The 21,641-nt window shown below is 44.3% G+C and overlaps 1 protein-coding gene across 1 annotated transcript; it reads left to right on the forward strand.

Moving 5' to 3' along the window:
* Positions 1-1,883: 1,883 nt before the first annotated feature.
* LOC310788436 (3 beta-hydroxysteroid dehydrogenase type 7-like) lies at positions 1,884-20,599 on the forward strand (the record flags this gene model as incomplete). Its single annotated transcript, XM_083649992.1, has 6 exons — positions 1,884-2,049; positions 6,937-7,092; positions 15,319-15,427; positions 17,941-18,040; positions 18,661-18,823; positions 19,502-20,599. 6 exons carry the CDS (start codon positions 1,884-1,886, stop codon positions 19,918-19,920), a joined length of 1,113 nt encoding a protein of 370 aa, XP_083506118.1. The 3' UTR covers positions 19,921-20,599.
* Positions 20,600-21,641: the final 1,042 nt, after the last annotated feature.

Raw genomic sequence — 21,641 nt, forward strand, 5'->3', positions numbered from 1 at the left:
TACCAGGACAAGCAGATATTGATCTGTTACCATTTATCCCGTTTCTCATATAAATCAGATGTTATCACAACAGCAGAGAGCAACAGTCATTAAATGGAATTCAAGCATTGAAATGACAGTATATGGAGTGTCTGTCAGACTCAAGTTTAGTTGAGTTAAAAGTTGAGTTAAAAACTGCAGTGATAAAGAAATGTGTTGATAAAGAAGAAACAATTGAATAATTGGTGATGTGGAAATTAATTGGCACAAGTTAGACACAATGGAATTAACAGCTGAGAGGCCAGCTGATCAGAAATGATACTTTTCCCGTTTGTTATCCGTGGAAAGATACGATTTTCCTCTTGACTTGAGTCATGAGCGGACTGACTGGAACTCTGAAATGAAAGGAAATTCCACCTGTTTGTGTGTGTGACGTGTGTGTGTGTGTGTGTGTGTGTGTGTGTGTGTGTGTGTGTGTGTGTGTGTGTGTGTGTGTGTGTGTGTGTGAGACGTGTGTGTGTGTGTGTGTGTGTGTGTGTGTGTGTGTGTGTGTGTGTGTGTGTTTGGGGGGGGTGTGCGTGCGTTTGTGTGTTTGTGGGGGTGTGTGTTTGTAAATGCCTACGTGTTTGCCTCAAAGTGTTTATACTCCATAGTGCAGCATTTCCTTCACTGCATGACTTACAGGAAATGTTTTTCCAATCTTTGTCATGTGTGGGACCCTAAGATACATCCACATTTTTGACCTGTGACCCCATTTGATAAAAGTCACCCCATCTGAGAAAACTTACGTATGATTTAATGAAGAATTTGCTGTGTTTACTGTAGGTGATGACATTACAGTAGAGCAAACTAAACATACTGTAGTTCTGATCTCTAGTGCATGAAATAACAATGAAAATAACTGTTTTGTGCTGCTGAGTGGTCCCCAGACCTGAGTTTGGACACCACTGATTCTTTGTGATGTTGTAATTGAACCTTCATGGAAGCCACGTTAGAGACCAGATGCGAGAGGTGATAAGAAGGTGTATTAAGTCCATTAGTGCAGCCAGGCCTCTGAGTCTACAGAGAAAAGAGGGAGAATTTAGGGAGAGGGAAGGTCTGCCATTTGTGGCTGTATAGACCATACCAGAGGTATATAAAGCAGACAAGCAGCTGAAATCAGTATAATTTTGTGTATCAAAGTGATGTTCTGACTGAGTGTGTGCCCATGTTAGGCTTTCTGTGTGCGACACGCCTTCCGGATGACCTAATAAACCTTGAACAGAGTCTCCCTTGTCTAATCTGTGTGTGACCTGCTGGTGGAAGGCTACTACAGGAGAGTCTCTATGGCCTTCAGAATGAAGACTGAAAAGTTTCAAGGACGTCACCAAGCAAATAAAGAAGTCTCCCATGAGGTTTCTGCATGAGCCAGCCAGAAAAACACCTTGAAACAGGCAAGTTTGCTTTCAAAATAAAATGATGAAATCTGTCATTTTGGGAAAGGGATATTTGGGTGTATAAAAAACATGCAATTCTATAAAAATCAACAGTTGTTGCGTAAAACACGGATTGTGAATCAATAGACACTAAAAGTATTTACTCACACACAAAAAGCGTGTGTGTGTGTGTGTGTGTGTGTGTGTGTGTGTGTGTGTGTGTGTGTGTGTGTGTGTGTGTGTGTGTGTGTGTGTGTGTGTGCGCGCGTGTGTGTGCGCGTGCGTGCGTGCGCGTGCGCGTTGCTTTGACGCTAGATCCCGCCCATCGAATCTGGTTGGATGTCGTTGAGCCCGGTTGGGCCACAGCACTGACAGCAGTAAGGGATACAGCATTGACTGTGGATATTAACACCGGTATGCAGAGGGAGACAGGAGACAGAAGCAGGATTGTAACGTTAGAGCTGTCACTGCAATATTAAGAGCAATACAATGTCTGATTCTGAAAAACAGTCGGGTCTCGTCTATTTGATCACAGGGGGCTGCGGGTTTCTCGGTCAACACCTGCTGCAAGTTCTGCTGGACAAGGAAGATAAACTAGCGGAGGTTAGAGTGTTCGACAAACACGTAGACTCCAGTCTAAATGGACACAGCACAGGTAAGCCGAACTGTCTGCGACTGTCTGTCCGTAGGCCTACATCTTTTCGCATTTTCATATAGCGCCCTTTAATTCGGCATATATGGTGTACCAACTAGTTCTTGTTTCAAAGTAACAAAAGTAGCCTACCCCCTTCACGGAGAATTTTGGTGGAAGAACGGTGAGCATCACATTTTCAACGTCACATTTTATTTAAATAAGTGCTGCTTGGTGGATCATAATGCGCAGGCAGCGCAGCCGCGCTGGAACTATTATTAAGTAGGGGGTGCTGTAAGGAATGCGGGCAGCGTCGAAGAAAATGTGACGTTTTTTGGACTTTCATCCATATTTAGAAGAATATTTAATTTTAAATTAACATTAGGATTATACTGTTGTGATGTCATTATTCAGTATCTTCTCCTTTTCTCACTCACTTTCATGTAACCACCTGCTCTCCCTTTAGTCGTTTTACACTACGACAGCAACACAGGCATAAACACTGAATTTATTATTATTATGATGGAAAACCAGATTATGAAGAGATTTGAAGAGAGAGCATATGAAATAAGATTAGAGCTGCCTGGGAAGCACAAACTGTTTTTTAATGCATTTTGTTGGTGGCATAAACACAAGGCAGCCAAATCCAACAATTTCGAAAATCCCATCTCTCGCCACCAGGGGTTGCTGCAGCACCCTCCGCACCCACCGTCCCGCTCCCTTGAGCGCAGCCGAATTGAAAAGCGTCTATTGAAATAAAAAAATATTTTTTTGATATGTTTTAAGCGAGTAGCCTACGTTTGCCGATAAGCCAGCCACACAAAACTTTAATAACTTTGGTGTAAGCTCCCCCCGCACGTATCGGTGCTATAGTGAGCGTTGTTCGGTGTATTTTGCTGTTGCTGGAGCTATTCAAATCAAGCTAGCCCAAATGAAAAAGTTCCTTATAGTGTTTCTGTGGTGCTGCTGAGTCAGTGAGTCAGCACTGTGTGAAGGTCAGGTTAGGCCTGGCTCCAAACCCAAATTACAGAGGGGGCATTTAATTAGCTTGACGGGGCACTCCAAGGGGGGTGGACCTTGGGAAAGAATTGGGTTCCCATCGCCCCCCCCCCCCCCCCCCCCCCCCCCCCAATATTTTATTTTTCAATTTTTCAGAGCATAAGAACGAAAACAAGCTCAAACACAGGAAGAAGAAAAAACATACATATATTATCAACATTCCAACACCAAAATGTGGTGCTGCTGTACCAGCCGCATAAGCTGTTTATGTTATGTGCTTATACGAGGTGTTGCGCATGGTATACCACGCAAGTGGTCCATGAGAGAACAACTGGGCAAGTTACTTGTCACTTTTAACCTTGTTAAAGTAAGCCAGGAACGGGTCCCATGATAGTCAAAAATGTCTTCAGTGAATTGGTACTCAGGGTTCAGGAACCTGAGTCTCTCTCCATACATCTAACTGAGACCATGTCCATCAGCCAGAGCTGAAAGGAAGGTGGAGATGGGAATATCTAATTTTAAATGACTAGCTCACTCACTACTAGCATCTGGGCTTGCTAAACCCTGACGTCATCTGTGATTAATTTATGTGTTTACTTTTGCTACTAGGACATCCAAGCAAGTTCTGACAGAGAGCAATGCCATTGGAGCATTGGACAAACACATTTGCATATTTTCCCCAGCATGCCTTGTTCCTTACAAACTTTTGACATGAAAGTAACCAAATTAAATAAATGGTGGGTGGAAATAATCATTAGCCTATTCTTAGTTAAACATGCAGTTTTGGAACATTCAATAAAGACAAATAAAAAATAGACTATGACTCGACACCCTAAGTGATACACACATGGTATGAGAGTGGTATATATACCCTTCATACCAATATCTGTTTCAGTGTAGAATGGTTAGTTCCTTGCTCTGCTCTCCCATATCGCCAGTAAATCTGTTTTCTTATTTTTTTTAGGGGAGAGCAAGTGGGGGGGAAGGGGACACATTTTATCAGGCCGGGCAAAGACGGGAAATGGGCGGGCCTGGCCCGCCCCACGGCATTATTCTGCACCACCAGCTACCACACAATGCTAGCCTGGGTAAACCCAGCCCCCACGTGACCTGCTCTCAGAGTTTGTGACTTGACTTGACTCTTGTGACTCGTGAGCAGGGTTAGTCTGAGAGCAGGTCACTGGGGGCTGGGTTTACCCAGGCTAACACAATGCAGCCACTTTCACCAGCTCACTGAAAACAATGGAGATGACTGAGTGACTAGGCTTTATTTTATTGGTAAGCAGATGGCATGTAGGCTACTTGTCAATATTTACTGGGACGATACACCAAGGGTACAATGTTAATAATATGGAAGACCTTAGAAGTTACCTAGGCTACAGGAGGGCAATGAACCATTCTGCAGCTGGCTGTGCAAAGAGACAGTGGGTAAACATGAATTTCCCCCATATGAGCTCATGGTGTTGAGCAGGTCAGCCTGCAGAGACATGGCCCCCAGCATCCACTGCCCGGCCAACTCCCCTAGATTTCCTGGCCCCGGATGAGGATGTTCGAATTTGTCAATGAATAGTTTGTCATCACTGTCCCGTTACTATGACACGGTAGCTCAGTGGTTAACTTTGTTGCCTTACAGCAAGAAGGTCCCGGGTTTGAATCGAACCCCGGTCCGTCCCAGATCCTTTCTATGTGGAGTTTGCATGTTCTCGCTGTGTCCGTGTGGGTTTCCTCACACCATCAAAGACTACATTATAGTCTTTGTATGTTAGGGTTAATAATAATACTCCTGTCAGTGCCCCTGACCAAGGCACTGGAAAAAGAACTGGAGTTGGTCCCTGGGCTTTGCATTGTGGTGGCTCCTAGTTCTAGGAAGGTTCCTAGTAGAGGATGGGTCAAATCATGCAGAGGATGAATTTCCCCATGGGGACAATAAAGGATAACTTAACTTAATTTACTAATTTGTTGATGGTTTACAACCAGTTCTGCCTGGCTTTCAGAAAACAGATCAATTTGCTTGTCACTCAAGTCTAAAATGCCGTGCTTGGGAAGCTATGGAGGTATTTACTTGGAATTAATTTCCAGGGTTGGGTGTGTGGTGGATTTGTGTGTGTGTGTGTGTGTGTGTGTGTGTGTGTGTGTGTGTGTGTGTGTGTGTGTGTGTGTGCGTGTGTGTGTGTGTGTGTGTGTGTGTGTGTGTGTGTGTGTGTGTGTGTGTGTGTGTGTGTGTGTGCGTGTGCGTGTGCGTGTGCGTGTGTGTGTGTTGCTCTTTACATGCTATCTGTTTCTCTCTTGTTTTATCTTTGCATCCTACCTGAACAGAACATATATCAGATTTAACCAAAATGCTAAGCTGTGTGTTCCCTTTTCCCTGGTGAAAATGCACAACATCAGATGAGAATATCAAGATTACTTTTGAATAACCATAGGGCTTTTTCTTTCGCTAGTTCGGGAGTTCATGTGCCCGGCCAAGCCGGAGGGGATCTCTCCCCTGCAGTGGAATGCTAATGCTTTGGTCGGCATTCATTACTTATTCCCTCCCTGAAGCCTGCTGCTCATGCACTGCTGGAGTCAAGGCCTGAGAGAGAGCAGTAATCGGAGACAACAGTCTCAGTAGTCTCTCGCAGTGCCAGCCGTAGATGATATTTAACACCCTGATAATAACCCAACTCTCACAGCCACAAAGTAAATGGGAAGTTGACTGGTTAATTTGGTTCCTGTTTCCTTTCCACTAATTAGAATGCAGACACGCACCTCTAAAATGACAGATGGGAGGGCAAACTTCAGAAGGAGTGGCTGTCTGGGTAAAGCTGCGACAGCTTTGGGTCCTGCTCAGTAAATTAGAGGTTTGCCCTTTAAACGAGACGCCTATTATCCATGAGCTACTGTGCAGTACGTCTCTCACCATAACTGCAACCTGTGGCAACTCCAGGACACTTTGTCCTTTGGTTATCAGCTGAACCCATTTCAAGGACAACTGACATGAGGCCGGAACAGACGAGGGTGTGGGTCGTTTTCCCCCCCAAAAAACCTTCAAGAATGTGAAAAGGGAACAGTTATTTCCCTAATATGCAACAGTTGCCTCCCAAGTTAAAACACTTTGGAAAAGCACAAAGGCTTTGCATAGTGTGAGGTGTTGTGTAAAGATGATTATATGAACAGGATGCAAACTGTCCTCAAACAACATTGCTGTTTTTAGACGTAATGAGACAACAAAGTGACATTACCGGCTTCGACCTAACAAAGCTCAAAGAAAATGTGATAATCAAACACCTATTCCAATTTTCCCCAATTTCCCAGAAGGATACATTTCTACTTCCGCTGCTCTTAGAAACTCTTTCACTCGCATGCCAGTGTGTGTAGTTTCTCTTTAAACTATCTTGTTGCCTGTAATTCACGTCTTAGAAGCGTGTGTGCTAGCATGCGGTTGTATTGTCTGATTCTTGTGAAAACAGTCTTGATCCAGGATCTTGTTGCTTGTGAGTCAGACTCCCAATTAGAGGTTAGATTCTCTGCCCAAACCCGGGCTCACCCTGACTGGACCAGTGGGTAATAATAGATATAATAACATAATAGAAGTTCCCTTCTATTCCTCAGGCCCGGGTCGGGCCGGGCCAGGCTCGTGGTCAGATATTTATATAATTGGGGTAATTTTGGGTGTGATAATCAGAATGTTATAACATTGTAACCTTAAAACCTTATGTATTCACAAGACTGAACAGACAACAGGGTTATAGTTTAGATAAACAGCCAACTTACTACTAAGAAAATTTTGGGTTCGGGCCAAGCTCGGCCCCATAAATGCAGCCAATGGGATGGGCCGGGCTGTGCTCAGACAGAACGGACTTAGGTTGTTTTTTTGGGCCCGATCTAAGCTCTACCCCCAATCATGGTTGTGTCATTCTGTCCCTCCCACAGAGCGAGTGAAGGTGCAGGTGATTCAGGGGGACATCACAGACTACCCCGTGGTGCTGGAGGCGTCCCGTGGGGCCCACGTGGTCATCCACACGGCCAGCCTGGTGGACGTTTGGCACCGCGTGCCAGAGGCCCTCATCAACGCCGTCAATGTCAAAGGTGAGGCAGGGTGGAGGGATAAAAAATGGGAGGGAGGGTAGAGCAATCAGAATGAGAGAGAGACAGGGGGGAAAGAGACACAAGGTTCCTACGCAGGTCTGGAAAGTCTGGAAAAGTATTAAAAATGAATTTAAATATTTCCAGGTCTTGAATAGTTTGGGAATTTGAAAAAATGTCTAGAAAATTACGGAAAGTTTGGTTCAGGTCCGATACACACATAATTATAGCTTTTATGTCGTTGTAGATGTAGACCCATTTTGAGTCCACAGTTTTTGTTGATGTGAAGAATAATGTTCAGATTTTGAGGGATGTTGTTATTACCCAGCCGCTGTCAGCATGCATGATATCAAATACCGACCAAATCACATGCAATCAATAACATCCTGTAGGTTCTGCTGAGTTCAGGAGGAGGTAGTGGGTTTGTGGGGGGTGTTGGTGAGGTCCTTGGTGGAAGGGGTTTCCGGGCCTTGTTGGTGAGGCTGATGGCGGTTTGGAAGAAGCTGTTCTTGTGGTGACTGGTTCTGGTCTTGGCAGACCTCAGTCTCCTGCCGTGGTGGAGTGTCTTGAAGAGTTTGTGGCCAGGGTGGGAGGGGTCGGCCTTGATCTTGCGAGACCGCTTCAGTGTCCTGGCTGCATGCAGGTCCTGGATGGAGGAGGTGAGGATGGACTCAACGATAGAGGTGTATAAGTGCACCATCGTGGCCTTTGGCACTTTGAATTTCTTCAGCTGCCGTACAAAGTACATCCTCTGCTGTGCCTTCTTGGTGAGAGCTCTGATGTTCAGCTCCCATGGCTGATGATGGTCCCCAGGAAGCGGAAGGACTCCACAGTGTTGACGGGGGAGTCACTCAGGGTGATGGGGGAAGGTGGGCCTTTGTTCCTCCTATAATCCACAATCATCTCCACTGTTTTTTGACACACATTTAACACCAGGTTGTTTTGACTGCACCAAGTCACCAGATGGTCAACTTCCTGTCTGTATTCCGACTCATCTCTGTCTGTGATGAGCCCTATGAGGGTGGTATCGTCCGCGAACTTCAGGAGCTTGACGGACTGATGACTGGAGGTGCAGCTGTTGGTGTACAGACCGAAGAAGTAGGGAGAGAGGACACCGCCCTGGGCAGCACCGGTGCTGATAGACCGAAAGTCAGTTATGTGCTTAATACCCAGCCTCACGTGCTGCTTCCTGTCAGTCAGGAAGTCTGTGGTCCATCTGCAAATGGGGTCGGGCATGCCCAGCTGGGAGAGTTTTTCCTGTAGCATGGCTGGGATGATCGTGTCAAACGCTGAGCTGAAATCCACGAAGAGGATCCTGGCATAGGTTCCTGCATTGTCCAGGTGTGTGAGGATGTGGTGGAGGGCCATGTTTATCGCATCGTCTATAGACCTGTTGGTTCTGTAGGTGAACTGTAGGGGGTCCAGGAGTGGGTCTGTGATGGATTTAAGGTAGGACAGAACAAGGCGCTCGAAGGACTTTATGACCACATAGGTCAAGGCGACGGGTCTATAGGGCCTATGAACTGCGCTCAACGGCAGACGCAGCCCAGAGTAGTGGGCGTGGACCAGCGCACTTGATATTTTGGTATCGGCGCTACACGCAGCCTTAAGCATTACAACCACGCCTTTTAAGCGTAAAATTATGCACTATCTGCTCATTGGGTAAGTGCAGTAAACGAATCACATGCTTCACTTTTCAGCTCCAATTCCACGGAGCGATCCAGTCCGGCTTCAGAAAAGCCGAGGGCTCTGATCTCCCCCCCTCCCTTTTATCCCCTCTGTCTGTCTCCATATATAGGCTATTATTCCATATTATTCTCAAACCAATCTAACTGCAGTTTAAATACTGCAAGCATGTAAATACGCTACACTATAGCAAGATCAAAGTGAAAAGAATGTTCTAAACGCATCAGCTAGAAAAATATAGCCTATCCCTATGATGAGATTAATTAGATTGGTGAAAGTTTGTCCAGAATGATATCGTTTTCTCTCCCCTGCTGCACAGGTAGGATGATGCACATAAATATAGCCTACATTATGTAAAGTCATTGCAGAAATGTGTTTTTATTGTAAAACTAAATGTGAAGTAGGGCCAATTTATTGGAGCAGACATCACAGTATAGCACATGACAGTAGAAGCGCATTACGCTGTCACTTATCTAAATCGCGTAAAATCGACGAGGGATATATATATAGGCCCAGGATGACATATATGTTTCACATAGTTGAATAGGGTTGTGTTTGGATTTCGCGATTTTATTTTGTCCAATATTGAAATATTCTACAATAGCATGTTGTGGTAACATTACACGTTATTTCGATCTATTTCGATGTACCTTTCTATCTATTTAGGCTAATTTGGATGCGATTTATTATCGAAATGTATTAGCCCAATGCATGCTGGGAGATTTCACATGTCTGGCTGTTGCAGGGAAGCCAGGCAGTGAATGTTTGGCCAGAATGATCTCGTTTTCTCTCGCCTTCACTGCATAGGTAGGATGATGCAATAGCCTCTGAATGTCACGGGCTCAAAACTGTCATGTTAGAAAAAACTGTCATGTTGTTATACTATGTACGGTATAACAACTTATTTTTTCTGAGAGAGAGAGAGAGAGAACCTGCTTTTTTCAAGCAGTCGGCTTGTCGACAGTCTATCAGGCAGTTGTGCCTGTCAGACTGATGAGCAAGAGAGAGGGAGTGACACAGAGAGAAGGGACAGAGGAGAGGCAGAGGAGAGGCAGAGGAGCGCTCCGCGCAACCAGCGCACTGAGTAGGCCTGGTTTTCAAAAGCGCAAAGCGCTAAATTAACGCCAGGTGGGAAGATATCAGGTCGGTATTTAAGGCCGAAACGCCCATTCTCGCCCATTCTGGGACTGCGCCACGCCTATTTCGCCTAAAGCGCATTTCGGGGCCTAATAATTTATATCTTCCCGAGGCAGGAGCAAGGCACGTTTTTTTGCGTTTAAGGCCTGTTTTTGCGCCAAAGGCCTGTGGGAGAATAGGGCCCTTATAGTCTTTAAGTGCCGAGGGCCTTGCCTTTTTTGGGAGGGGGATTATGGTTGATGTTTTGAAGCATGTTGGTACGTGGCAGGTCTCCAGTGAGGAATTGAAATCACCGGGGCCAGCTGGTCAGCACAGTGCTTCAGGGAAGAGGGTGATAGGGCATCAGAACCAGCCGCTTTAGCCTTTTGAAGAGCATATTTACCTCTGACTCTTGCATGTGTAGAGGTGACGGTGGGGGACAGGGGGCTGCAGGCAGGCTAGGTCCGGAGGCTCCTGCTCTGTTGGTGGAGGCGGGGGGGAGGGTTGGGGTGCGAGAGGAGTGGTGTGATATACTGTTATTTCATAGTTCTGGTTTTCTTATTTGTAACATTGATAATGAAAATATGACCTATTTCTTCAGTTTAAAGAATATTGTTTTTCTTGGGATGGGGGCACCACAAAGCACTTACAGTATGCTTAGGGCACCCAAATGGCTAGCGGCAATGCTGGATGTGATCTACTTCGCAGGGGCAAGATGTTTATCTGTATGAATCATATTGAACACCCGACAAAATCTTCAAAACAAATCAAGGTCTGGAAAAAATCTGGAATATTTTAATTGAAAATGTGTAAGAATCCTGGGGACGGGGAGGACAAGGAAAGACCGAGATTAACGATGGGTGGTTCAGTTGTCTGGATGATCTAAAGTAGGAAAGCACCCAAGCAACAGAGGAAGCACATGGTCTGATTTGACCTGTGGTACATGGCTCTCCAGTCCAGATCCAATATCATGGAGGTTCCTCCCACCCTGACCGCTATGAAAACAGCCTGTCTAAGCTGTGAAGAAAGTTGAACTCTGCATATTATTTTGTTGAATAAATTGTTCAGTCATGTTTCTGTAAACTAATCCTTCATATAAAGACAGCAACTTTAGAACTCTAAAGGAATTTCACATGATGATGGCCTACATCAGCTATTCTCTACCATTAACATATCACAGGATCTCTAATTTAGTACAGATTGGGGGGACAGACACCCCCCCCCCCATGTGATTACATTTGTTTCTCTGACCTAAATCGAATGTGATTGTTATTGTTGGTCCAGAATTCCATGACCATCTGTGTTGCAGGTAGGGAGGTAACAGTGAAACTATGATCAAATAACTCTGGCGTGCTCTGTCGTATGTGTGTGTGTTTGTTTGTTTGTTAGTATCCAAGGTGCTCTTGGTAAGGGAACAATTGAATAAAATAGTGCCAGAGGCCACTTACTTGTACAGTGTGGTGGTCTCAAGCGCATCCAAGGTGACACTCGTTGAGGGAGATAGAAGGAAGGAAAAGTAGGAAAGTAGGAAAAACCACACTTTTTCCTACTTTTCCTTCCTTCTATCTCCCTCAATGAGTGTCACCTTGGATGCGCTTGAGACCACCACACTGTACAAGTAAGAGGCCTCTGGCACTATTTTATTTAACTCATTCTTTTACTTTCTCTAAATGTGTTAACTTTTTGTAAATTAAGTAATGGTGAAGTTAAACAATTCATCAATCTGTTGGGGACCCCCCTGGAACACCAGTAAGGCTCCCTGGTCGTTCCCATGTTGAGAACCACTGGTCTATGCTTGCTTTTTCCACCCTGACAGGAATAACGTTTTTGGGGAAAAACTGAAACTTCGATACAAAGATATGTACAGTATATATATATCTGCTTTCAGAAACCCGTACGGGGCCATGATGGTTCATGGCTTTGAACTCTTTGAATTTATGAATGACTAACTTATTCCCATCTGCGAGTTATTTTTGTTATTTAGTGTGTTCATGTTTGCGTCTACTTCTAAAACTGGATATATTGTGAAGCCATGTTTTTGGATCAGTTAAAATAGTTCCATTGATAACTGATGAGGATATTATAACTGTACTGTAGAGAGTGTAAATATAATCCTATAACAATCTTTGTCATAACAAGAAAGTCTCTGTGTGTTCGGCCACAGCTATGACATTTTATGTGCGATCGCACTGAATCTTTCAAAAGAGCTTAAAGAGCACCCCTGCAGGTGACCTAATGCTAATGGAGCCATATTGTTTAATTAGGTAATTAGGGCCGATAAATGCCCGAACTTGCGATGCTACGCTATGGCTACGCAGCCTCCACCGGTCACATAGGGACGCACATCACTGTTCTGCATGGACACTGCATGGGTATACACAAGTAATATGGCATCATATTTATGAGCATGTATTTATCACCAAGGCCTGCATTTGTCCTGGAAAAGTTTTATTGTGGAAGTCAGTGGGAAGTGAAAGGAAACGTGGCCTGAAAATTGTTCCTATCTTTGCACAGGAGGGTGGTATATCTTTTATTTGAAACCTTAGTGGTTATTCCATCCATAAATGGACCACATATTTCACATTGAGCTTTCATATTTTGAATCTAATTCCACTTCATACAATATAACCCACTAAGATGATGTACTGGATAGACCTGATATCAGCTTTAACAATAGAAGGAATCTCTTGCGCTTCAACCCCTCCACAGAGGTTGGTCGGAAAGGACAGAATACTGGAAACAGTTCAATGGGCCACTTCAATAAAGATTGATTTGAACCCAAAGAGAGGACTGGAGCACTCAAATCACTTTAAATATATTCAATAGGTTGTACCTTATTAAGTGATTGGAGTGCTCCAGTCCTCTCTTTATGGGTTCAATCTTTATTGAAGTTGCCCATTGAACTGTTTCTGATATCAGCTTTGTTTGCAGCAAAGACAGATTTGTAGCTAATGGATAATCCACACATTGTAAAATAAACAACCCAGTGTTTATTTACTGTGTTTATCTGATCCAGTTCTGAACAAAACATTTGAAAGTAAATGCTTCTTTTATCATGATCCAAAATTGTAGTCTGTCTTGAAATTCCTCTGATTTTTAGGAATGTGTCAACAACTAGGCTAGATCTTTGCTATTTAAATGTCCTCCCTTCAAGGAAGTTTCTATTCCTTTCTATTTAATCAAATTGCTACAAAAATGCACATGAATCCAATTCATAGTGGTTTTTACACAGCAGAATGTGCAAAAACAATCAGACATTGAGTAGGCCTATGTTTACATACACGCTGATGATTCACCCGATTAAGGCAATACTCTGAATAAGATTGATGCCACTTTCACATGGTATGACACCATATCAGGTGTTTTTTGATACAGTTACAATGCAATCATTGTTCCCTCTGGCTCTGGAGAGAGTCTCTCTTGGCATGGATGTTGGTTTCCCTTGGCGTCTGTGGCATCGGATCAGAATGCTTCACAAACAGTTCTTTCATATCCCATTTTTAAGATGTTTGTTAAAGTATGAGTGAACAGTTCTCATACTGGAGGCAATTCCTGGCTAAGGTTACTCAAGACACTCACTCCTCTTCATCCTCTGCCAAATTGGACCATATGTTTTTTTAACAAGTGCTTTCTGTGAACTGTGTCCCTTTCTTCTGTTTTTAATTTATATTCGTCTTGACTCCATCCTTGAAACAATAACAAGGTATTAAACAGTCATTAATAAGTCTGAAAGAGTCTTGGAAAGTTAACCAGATGGTTTGTTACACGGAACCATCTGGGATCTCATCTTTGGAAACTGTTAGTAAAAGGGTGTGCGCTTTCAAAAAATACCGGGCAGGTGATTGGATGAGTGTAAAGAAAAGCTCCCGCACACTGTCTCACCTTCTTAGGAGAAGATTTATTGGATATTATACGTTTCGGTCACTAGGACCTTCATCAGTATTATGGGCGACATCGCCTTGACTCCATCTATATATACATATAGGGGATGCCCCCATGAACCAATCATCCAATCACATCGAAGGACCTGTCATATTCCCAGGTGTGCAGAGATCCTTTCTGCTAGGTGATTGGATGAACCATCTGTCTGTCACCGTCTATCACGGGCTCGCGTCTCGCTGTCGTCACACCTAAATCCTGCCCGTAGCTGCCTCTGGAGTGGACGCTGATTGGTCCGGCCCACTGCTAGGACCAAGTTAACCAATAGCTTGGAGCGCGGCAAGATGGATTTCTGGTGCAATCATCATCTTGAGAATCCAGCTGCCTCGTAAGGTTATTGGAAAGTATTCAAAAGTCTTGAATCCAGTTATTAGAGGAACGGGGTTACAGTCATCTGGGTTGGGACCATACTTGATTTCGTAACCCAAGCATTATTATTATTATTATTATTATTATTATTAAATTTAATTATTAAAAATGCTGTAGTCAAAGAACAAGAAAGACATATGTAGGCTATGTATTTCAACAAAGAAAAATAAGAAACAAATAGAGCCCTTCCTGTTTTAAACAACCTTCGTGGCTTTCAAGTATTGATAGTATTCTGTTATATCATCACACGGCCATCTTGGTAGGAAAATAACAGGTGATTGTAATCAATTAACAGGTGATTGCAATCAAATGGCACAAACAGCCAATGAGCTGTGTGTGCGCCATATTGGTAGGAAAATGCTTGTGACATCATGGGAATACTGTGAATAGATTTCTGATTTATGAGGTGCACTTGAATACACCATGAAGTCCTGACGGCGCCTGCAGGTGCTCAGTTGAATTTTAAGTGGAGATAGATAGCATGGCTGCGGCGAGCAGCTCTCATTGCGTGCATGCCATAGAAATGATACATTTGGTGTAGCTGTATTGTTGTCTGGGTGGAAAGGAAACAGTATAACACGCTGTACAGTGTCAGAAATACATTGTGATAATCTAAGAACATAACGCGAGGAAACCGAGAGGGCAATGAAAATCTGGAGTCTCCCTGGAAAATTGTGAGGGTTGGCAAGTATGGTTGGGACTCTAATCTAGATCTAATCTAATCTAATCTAATCTAAATCTAGACTCTACATAAAGCTAATGTTTGAAGGTGCAACAGTTTACAGGTAACATCCAACATGGCATCAACTAATAATTCTGAAACATCTTATGACATGTGCTGTTGAACTTGTTCCTCTTCTCTATTCTCTGGATCGAATATATAAAATTACTGAAAAAGCAAACTATACCCCTCCTTTAAATCCAGTTTAGAGAGTTCTTATTTTTTCACCATCCGACTGGTTTCTTTGTGCTGCATGACCACTCCTTATTTAACACAGAACAGGGTTACAGTCACCTGGGTTCCCTCAGGACTGAGGGAATAAAGAGAGTTGCTTCATGAAATATGATGTATCAACCCCCCAGTGTCCATCTCTGAAACAATGCTTTCTCTCCTCTCAGGAACAGAGAACGTGATCAATGCCTGTGTGGAGAATGGCATCCAGTCCCTGGTCTACACCAGCAGCATGGAGGTGATCGGTCCCAACGTCAAAGGAGACCCGTTTATCAGGTGAAGTTTGAATCCAATTATGTTCAGCCAACATGTTTACCAAAGTCTACTGTACATGTTTCTGCGTGCAGCCTACTTGTCATTCTATTAACCGTCTGTTCTCTTTTCCTCGCCAAACCACATACCCACATACTCTACACTTTAATCGTAACTTTTTCAAAGACTGCTTTTACAATGACATCAACGCAGTCTCTTTTATCTCTTTTTATCTTCTCTACTCTTGAATTTCGCCCACTTGATGGAAATCTGAGAGTCTGTAAAGGAAAGATATGATGGGGTGAAGAGGAGAGAATGACAGGGGGGGGGGGGGGGGGGTAGACTCCTGGCTCCAGTTATTCTTTTGATCTCAAGTGGTTTTACCTCAAGTTGCCCACCGTCACATTTTGGCTCAATAAGAGAGGTGCTGGTTATGTCGCGGACAGTCCCCAACACAGCCCCTCTCTTTTTGAGGCCGATGCGGAAATTGCATTCTCTCAATGGTCGCGGATGAAGAATGTATTGATTAATTCCATTCTACAACAACACATACACATAGATAAATTCTATGTTCTATGATCTATGTACAGACAGGCAAACAGCCTGTCTGTTGTTCTGACCCTGTGCAGGGCACAGTGACAGGCTACATCCTCTGACACACACAGCTGTTGCCTTGCTCCTCTCTGCAAGTGTAGCCTACACACACACACACACACACACACACACACACACTCACACACACACACACACACACACACACACACACACACACACACACACACACACACACACACACACACACACACACACTCACACACTGCATTCCAGTGTCCCAGTGGTAACATCAAGCGAGGCTTTATGTAGATAAAAACAACATAAAGCAGGTATAAATGAGCTATTAAGCGGGGCGGGGCTCACATTGACTTTCCATGTCACTTATCTTGATGTTTTCTCTGTTCACAGTAATGGATTGCATTAGGATGTCTGGTATGTCAGATGTATGTTATGTAATGTTCTAGGCGTGGTATAGTATGTGGTGTTAGAATGAACTATGCGTTTGCTGATTTAGGACCAGACCAAAGATTAAGGCTGAACAAGCTGCACCGCCCGTTTGCCTTGTCATGGTGTAAAAATAGGCTTAAGCGATGTTCAGTGTCCCTATTGAATGAAAGCGTTCTTTAAAAATGAGTCAGCTTTGTTTGCATGATGCATATCTGCCCCCATCCGTCAAGCAAACAATGATTATCTCAGGCGGTAATCTCTGACAACCACTGATGTCATGTTTTTTCCCAAACATGGCAGGAGGAGGATACACCCTGTGTGACATCATGTTTTCTGGCATTTGCAAAATGACACTGATTAGCCAGATGAGGGCGCTATAATTATCCTTAGAAGGTTAAAACATGCGGGCATCTGGGTAGTGTAACGGTAGATTCCCTGCCTACCAACACAAGGGTCGTAGGTTCGCGCCCCCATGTTACCTCCGGCTTGGTAGGGCATCTATACAGGCACGATTGGCTGTGTCTGGGGGTGGGAAGCTGGATTGAGGGTATGTGTCCTGGTCGCTGCACTAGCGCCTCCCCTGGTCAGCTGGGGCGCCTGGTCGGGGCGGAAGCGGGAACTGGTGGGAATAGCGTGATCCTCCCACGGGCTACGTTCTGCCGGCGAAGCTCCCTGCTGTTGGGTGAAAAGAAGCGGCTGGCAACTGCGCATGTGTCGGAGGAAGCATGGTGATAGTCTATGGCTCTCCCCAGATCGGCAGAGGTGCAGCGACCGGGGCAGCAGGGGGAAATTGTCCAAGTACAATTGGGGAGAAAAATGGGGGGGAAATCAAAAGAAAAACGTTGCACATCACACCGGCGGTCCGACTTTGATGAAACTGATTCATGAAAGGAGAAGAAGAAGAAGAAACGAAACACAAAACAAACAGAGATGACAAGTGCATCTCAATGCACTGGCGGGACATAATCATTGTTATGGTTCAGAGCAACGTCTCCACTGTTGGGTACAACCACAACACGGTGCGTCATTACATACTTAGTTGGTGATATAAACCAGCTTCTGCTTCAAGGCGTTTCTGTTGATCTGGAAAGATGTGTGTATGTTAGACAACAGCAGGAGATAACAAAATACTTGTAACCTGTCCAACCACCGGTGTCAGTCTGCCACGCGCTGGAAGCATTAAGTTATAACATTCCTCCAGATGTGTGTTTGTGTCTGCGTGCAAACTCGTACATAGCTACAGCTGTTTTTCAGAACAACATCCTGGCCTCTCTCTCATTCACATTAATCAATTTGGTCCCAGTGTAAGAATTAACCATTGTCCGTTTTTGTAGGCAAGACTGTATTTAGAGTATTTAGATCTTTCTCCTCTCTCTCTCTCTCTCTCTCTCTCTCTCTCTCTCTCTCCCTCTTGCCGCTTGCGCACTTGGCGTCACACAGCACATTCCAGTCATAAATGCGGCAGGGTCAAGAAAAGACTGTATCCTTCTCTCCTGACTCCTTCTCTGACTGTTTGTGTGGCTTGTCCTGCACAGGGGTAACGAAGACACGCCGTACCACATTAGTCACACCATGCCCTATCCCAAGAGCAAGGCCAAGGCCGAGAGGATTGTGCTTGAGGCTAACGGCACCAAGGTACGGCATGTTCACACATTTTTATAGATGTTCTCAGAAAAGCCAGCAGCATTTTTGCTTTACAACCAAAAACTTTACACTTGACCTCCATGCCAAATTTCAGCCAACTGCTATCCTGCATTTCGAAATTTAGATAGATAAGATAGATCAAGATAGAAAACAGAAATGGCATCATCCAGAGACAGTAACACTGTGTGTATCTGCCTGTTTCAGCACAAACACTCATATTCTTGTTACTGAATACAACCATTATTGAATTATTACTGAATATTAGAATATAAAATATCGGTCAGACCGGATGGAACAAATGCAAACCCGAAGGCTGTACATGTTTGCATTTTGTTGTTTGCCTTTTCTGTTTGTTGTTGGCCTGGTATTTGCTCAGTTGGTTGAAAGTTGTGACACTGTGGTGAGATTCTTGTGCAACTTCACTCACAGTGCCCGAAAACAAATAACGGATGGTTCTCTCGTGGCCTCGCTGTGGTGTCACTCCACCCTCCTGCTGTTTATCTTCAAAATTCCACATAATTCAGATTTCAACACATGTGCGGAAATGTTTGCATTCCTGGTCCCCTCCCGTCTGTTTCCTAAGGCTCCCTCCTCCTCTCCTGTTTGTCCAGGTGAACGGAGGGGCGAGTCTGTACACATGCTCTCTGAGGCCCACCGGGATCTACGGTGAGCAGCACCAGCTAATGAAGGACTTCTATATGATGGGCGTCCGCACGGGAGGCTGGGTCATTCGGGGTGTCCCGAGTGACACCGAACATGGGCGGGTCTATGCAGGTGAGCCGAAAGTTCCTGGGTTTGCGACCCCCAAGTCATAAACACAACTTACTGTGAGGGAACAGGGCATCATCCAGCCTGGGGATGCCAGACCAGCAGTAAAGGCCCAGTAACCCACATTGTGAAGGAGGGCGTAGTAAAACCCTAGCCTGGGTGAACCCAGCCTTCAACGTGATGTCACAGACTATGCCTGTAAGTTACGTAAGTAAGTTATTTGTGACTGATAGTACATAGAGGTCACGTGGAGGCTGGGTTTACCCAGGCTAGTATAACCCTAGCATGGTGACGTATGTTCACACCAGGACCAGAAGCAGAAGTAGACTTTTCACACAATGAAAACTCAGAGAAAGTGAAACGTCTCCCTGCCATACTAAACCATAAGAGCATTACATGCATTTCGATAGCAATTGACAATTGATAACCGTTAAACACAGAGGATACAATATTAGTATTCAAACCATCATCACTGTTTCTGATATAACATGCATACAGTACTTCTACGTTCTGCTACTATGTTTATTAGCATTATTACTTTTTAATTAATTGTTCATATATTAATATTGTTTCTATTGTAAGCATGGGAGATCATTTGTAAATCCTTTGTAGCAATTAAGGGCATTGACATATGATAGTTACCCCCCCCCTTTTAATTTATGTATGTTTTTGTTTTGTTGCTAGGCAACGTGGCATGGATGCATCTTTTGGCATCCCGAGCCCTGAGGGAGCAGCCGCAGACGGTTGGAGGCCAGGCGTACTTCTGTTATGACGACTCGCCCTACAAGAGCTACGAGGACTTCAACATGCAGTTCCTGTCTGCGTTTAACTTCGGGCAGGTGCGCGTGCCGCTGCTGGTGCTCTGGTTCCTGGCCTGCCTCAACGACCTGCTGCGCTGGCTGCTGAGGCCCGTGTGCAGCTTCACCCCGCTGCTCAACCGCTACACGCTGGCCATCGCCTGCACCTCCTTCACCGTGAGCTCCGACAAAGCCCTGCGCCACTTCCAGTACCGCCCCCTGTACGACTGGGACCAGTGTCGAGCCCGCACACAGAAATGGGTCGACACTTTCCCGACAAAGGGCGACAAAGACAAAAAATCCTAATGTGCAACGAAAACCTTGCTGCCTAGAGAAGCGGAACAACCCGCTGTTGGCCATGATTCCGACAAACAAGGAATGAGTCAGTACAAAATGAAAGTTCAGGCACTAACCACTCACCCCCAGCACATCTTAAAGATCCAGTGCAGTGATTTCAACTCAGTCCGGAAAAGTTTGATGTTGATTTCTAACACAATGAGCATCATTCTGTTTAGTTTCTGATGGTTAGATGGTCCAAAGCTTGTAGGACTGAGCGAGAGCTTCCACTGCAGACAATATTCCTATCTTTGGGAAACTAATATCCAAAGTTGGAACTTTGGCAACCAACAACAATGGACGCACAGAGATTGAAGACCGATGTTCTCTTGGCATGTAAATAAAGCAGCACAGTGTGTTCCCACCCTGATGTATTAGGTCTGAGAAGCAGTACGGTATTAGCTTCAGCTCATTTAGGAGCAATTTATAAGCGAGTTTTGCAGGAGTAATTTCTTCCGCACACTGTAGTTTGCAGGAGTCATTTCTGCCAGCTTACTGTAGTTTGCAGGAGTCATTTCTGCCAGCTTACTGTAGTTTGCAGGAGTCATTTCTGCCAGTTTACTGTAGTTTGCAGGAGTAATTTCTGCCAGCTTACTGTAGTTTGCAGGAGTCATTTCTGCCAGCTTACTGTAGTTTGCAGGAGTCATTTCTGCCAGCTTACTGTAGTTTGCAGGAGTCATTTCTGCCAGCTTACTGTAGTTTGCAGGAGTAATTTCTTCCAGCTTACTGTAGTTTGCAGGAGTCATTTCTGCCAGCTTACTGTAGTTTGCAGGAGTCATTTCTGCCAGCTTACTGTAGTTTGCAGGAGTAATTTCTGCCAGCTTACTGTAGTTTGCAGGAGTAATTTCTGCCAGCACACTATAGTTGCACCAGAGTGAAGAACTTTCACCAAATCAAATCAAATGGGACGTTTTGGACTTAAGGGCACAATGCAATATCAGTTGTTTTTCTCATTACCCAGGGAATCTCAGAAATTGTTTAGAAATTAATGTTCAAAACACTGCAATGCATTTGTATTTGGAATGGATTCCACTCTTTCAGTCCTTTTGAAGAAGTCTTAAGTTCAGATAATATTAACAATATTATAACAAAAATATTAAGACAGAAAAAAATGCAGTATATCATATGTCAGGTAATGTAACAGTGGGGTTTCTTTGTACCAAAGTGGGTTTTTTCTACCCACCTCCCCTTTTTTTTAAGAGTACACTGATTTCACCAGTCTAAGCTTCATTCCAAAGCTGAGGCCGGCGGGCAGCGATTGGCCGATCAGATGCATCCGTTTCTCCTGTATTTGTTATATTAATGTAGTGCTTTTGCTTTACATCTAATTTATATAAGAATTGACATCTTAAACATTAGTACAATAGTATTTGTATAGTTTTATTATTTGTAACTAAGACACTTGTAAAGTTTACTAATGTAAAAGCATTAATCAAATGGATTATCTTTTATTCCACATTAGTACAATAGCACTAACTAAGTTAGTGTAGCACTAACTCTATTGCAGCGGATTGGGCGTGATCAACTCTTCCGCAGGCAACGTTGCAGACAGAGTAGGAAGGCTGATCCGTGAGCGGCTGCTTCTGGGACGCGGGTTGGGGTCTTAATCGGCCTCGGCTGGGTCTACTGGGCGAGGGTGTATGATGCTGAGAGACCCGAAACACCTTACAACCCCAGCTAACATCACTGAT

The sequence above is a fragment of the Poromitra crassiceps genome (genome assembly GCF_964638095.1).
Source record: "Poromitra crassiceps genome assembly, chromosome: 13".
In the NCBI taxonomy this organism is placed as follows: Eukaryota; Metazoa; Chordata; class Actinopteri; order Beryciformes; family Melamphaidae; genus Poromitra; species Poromitra crassiceps.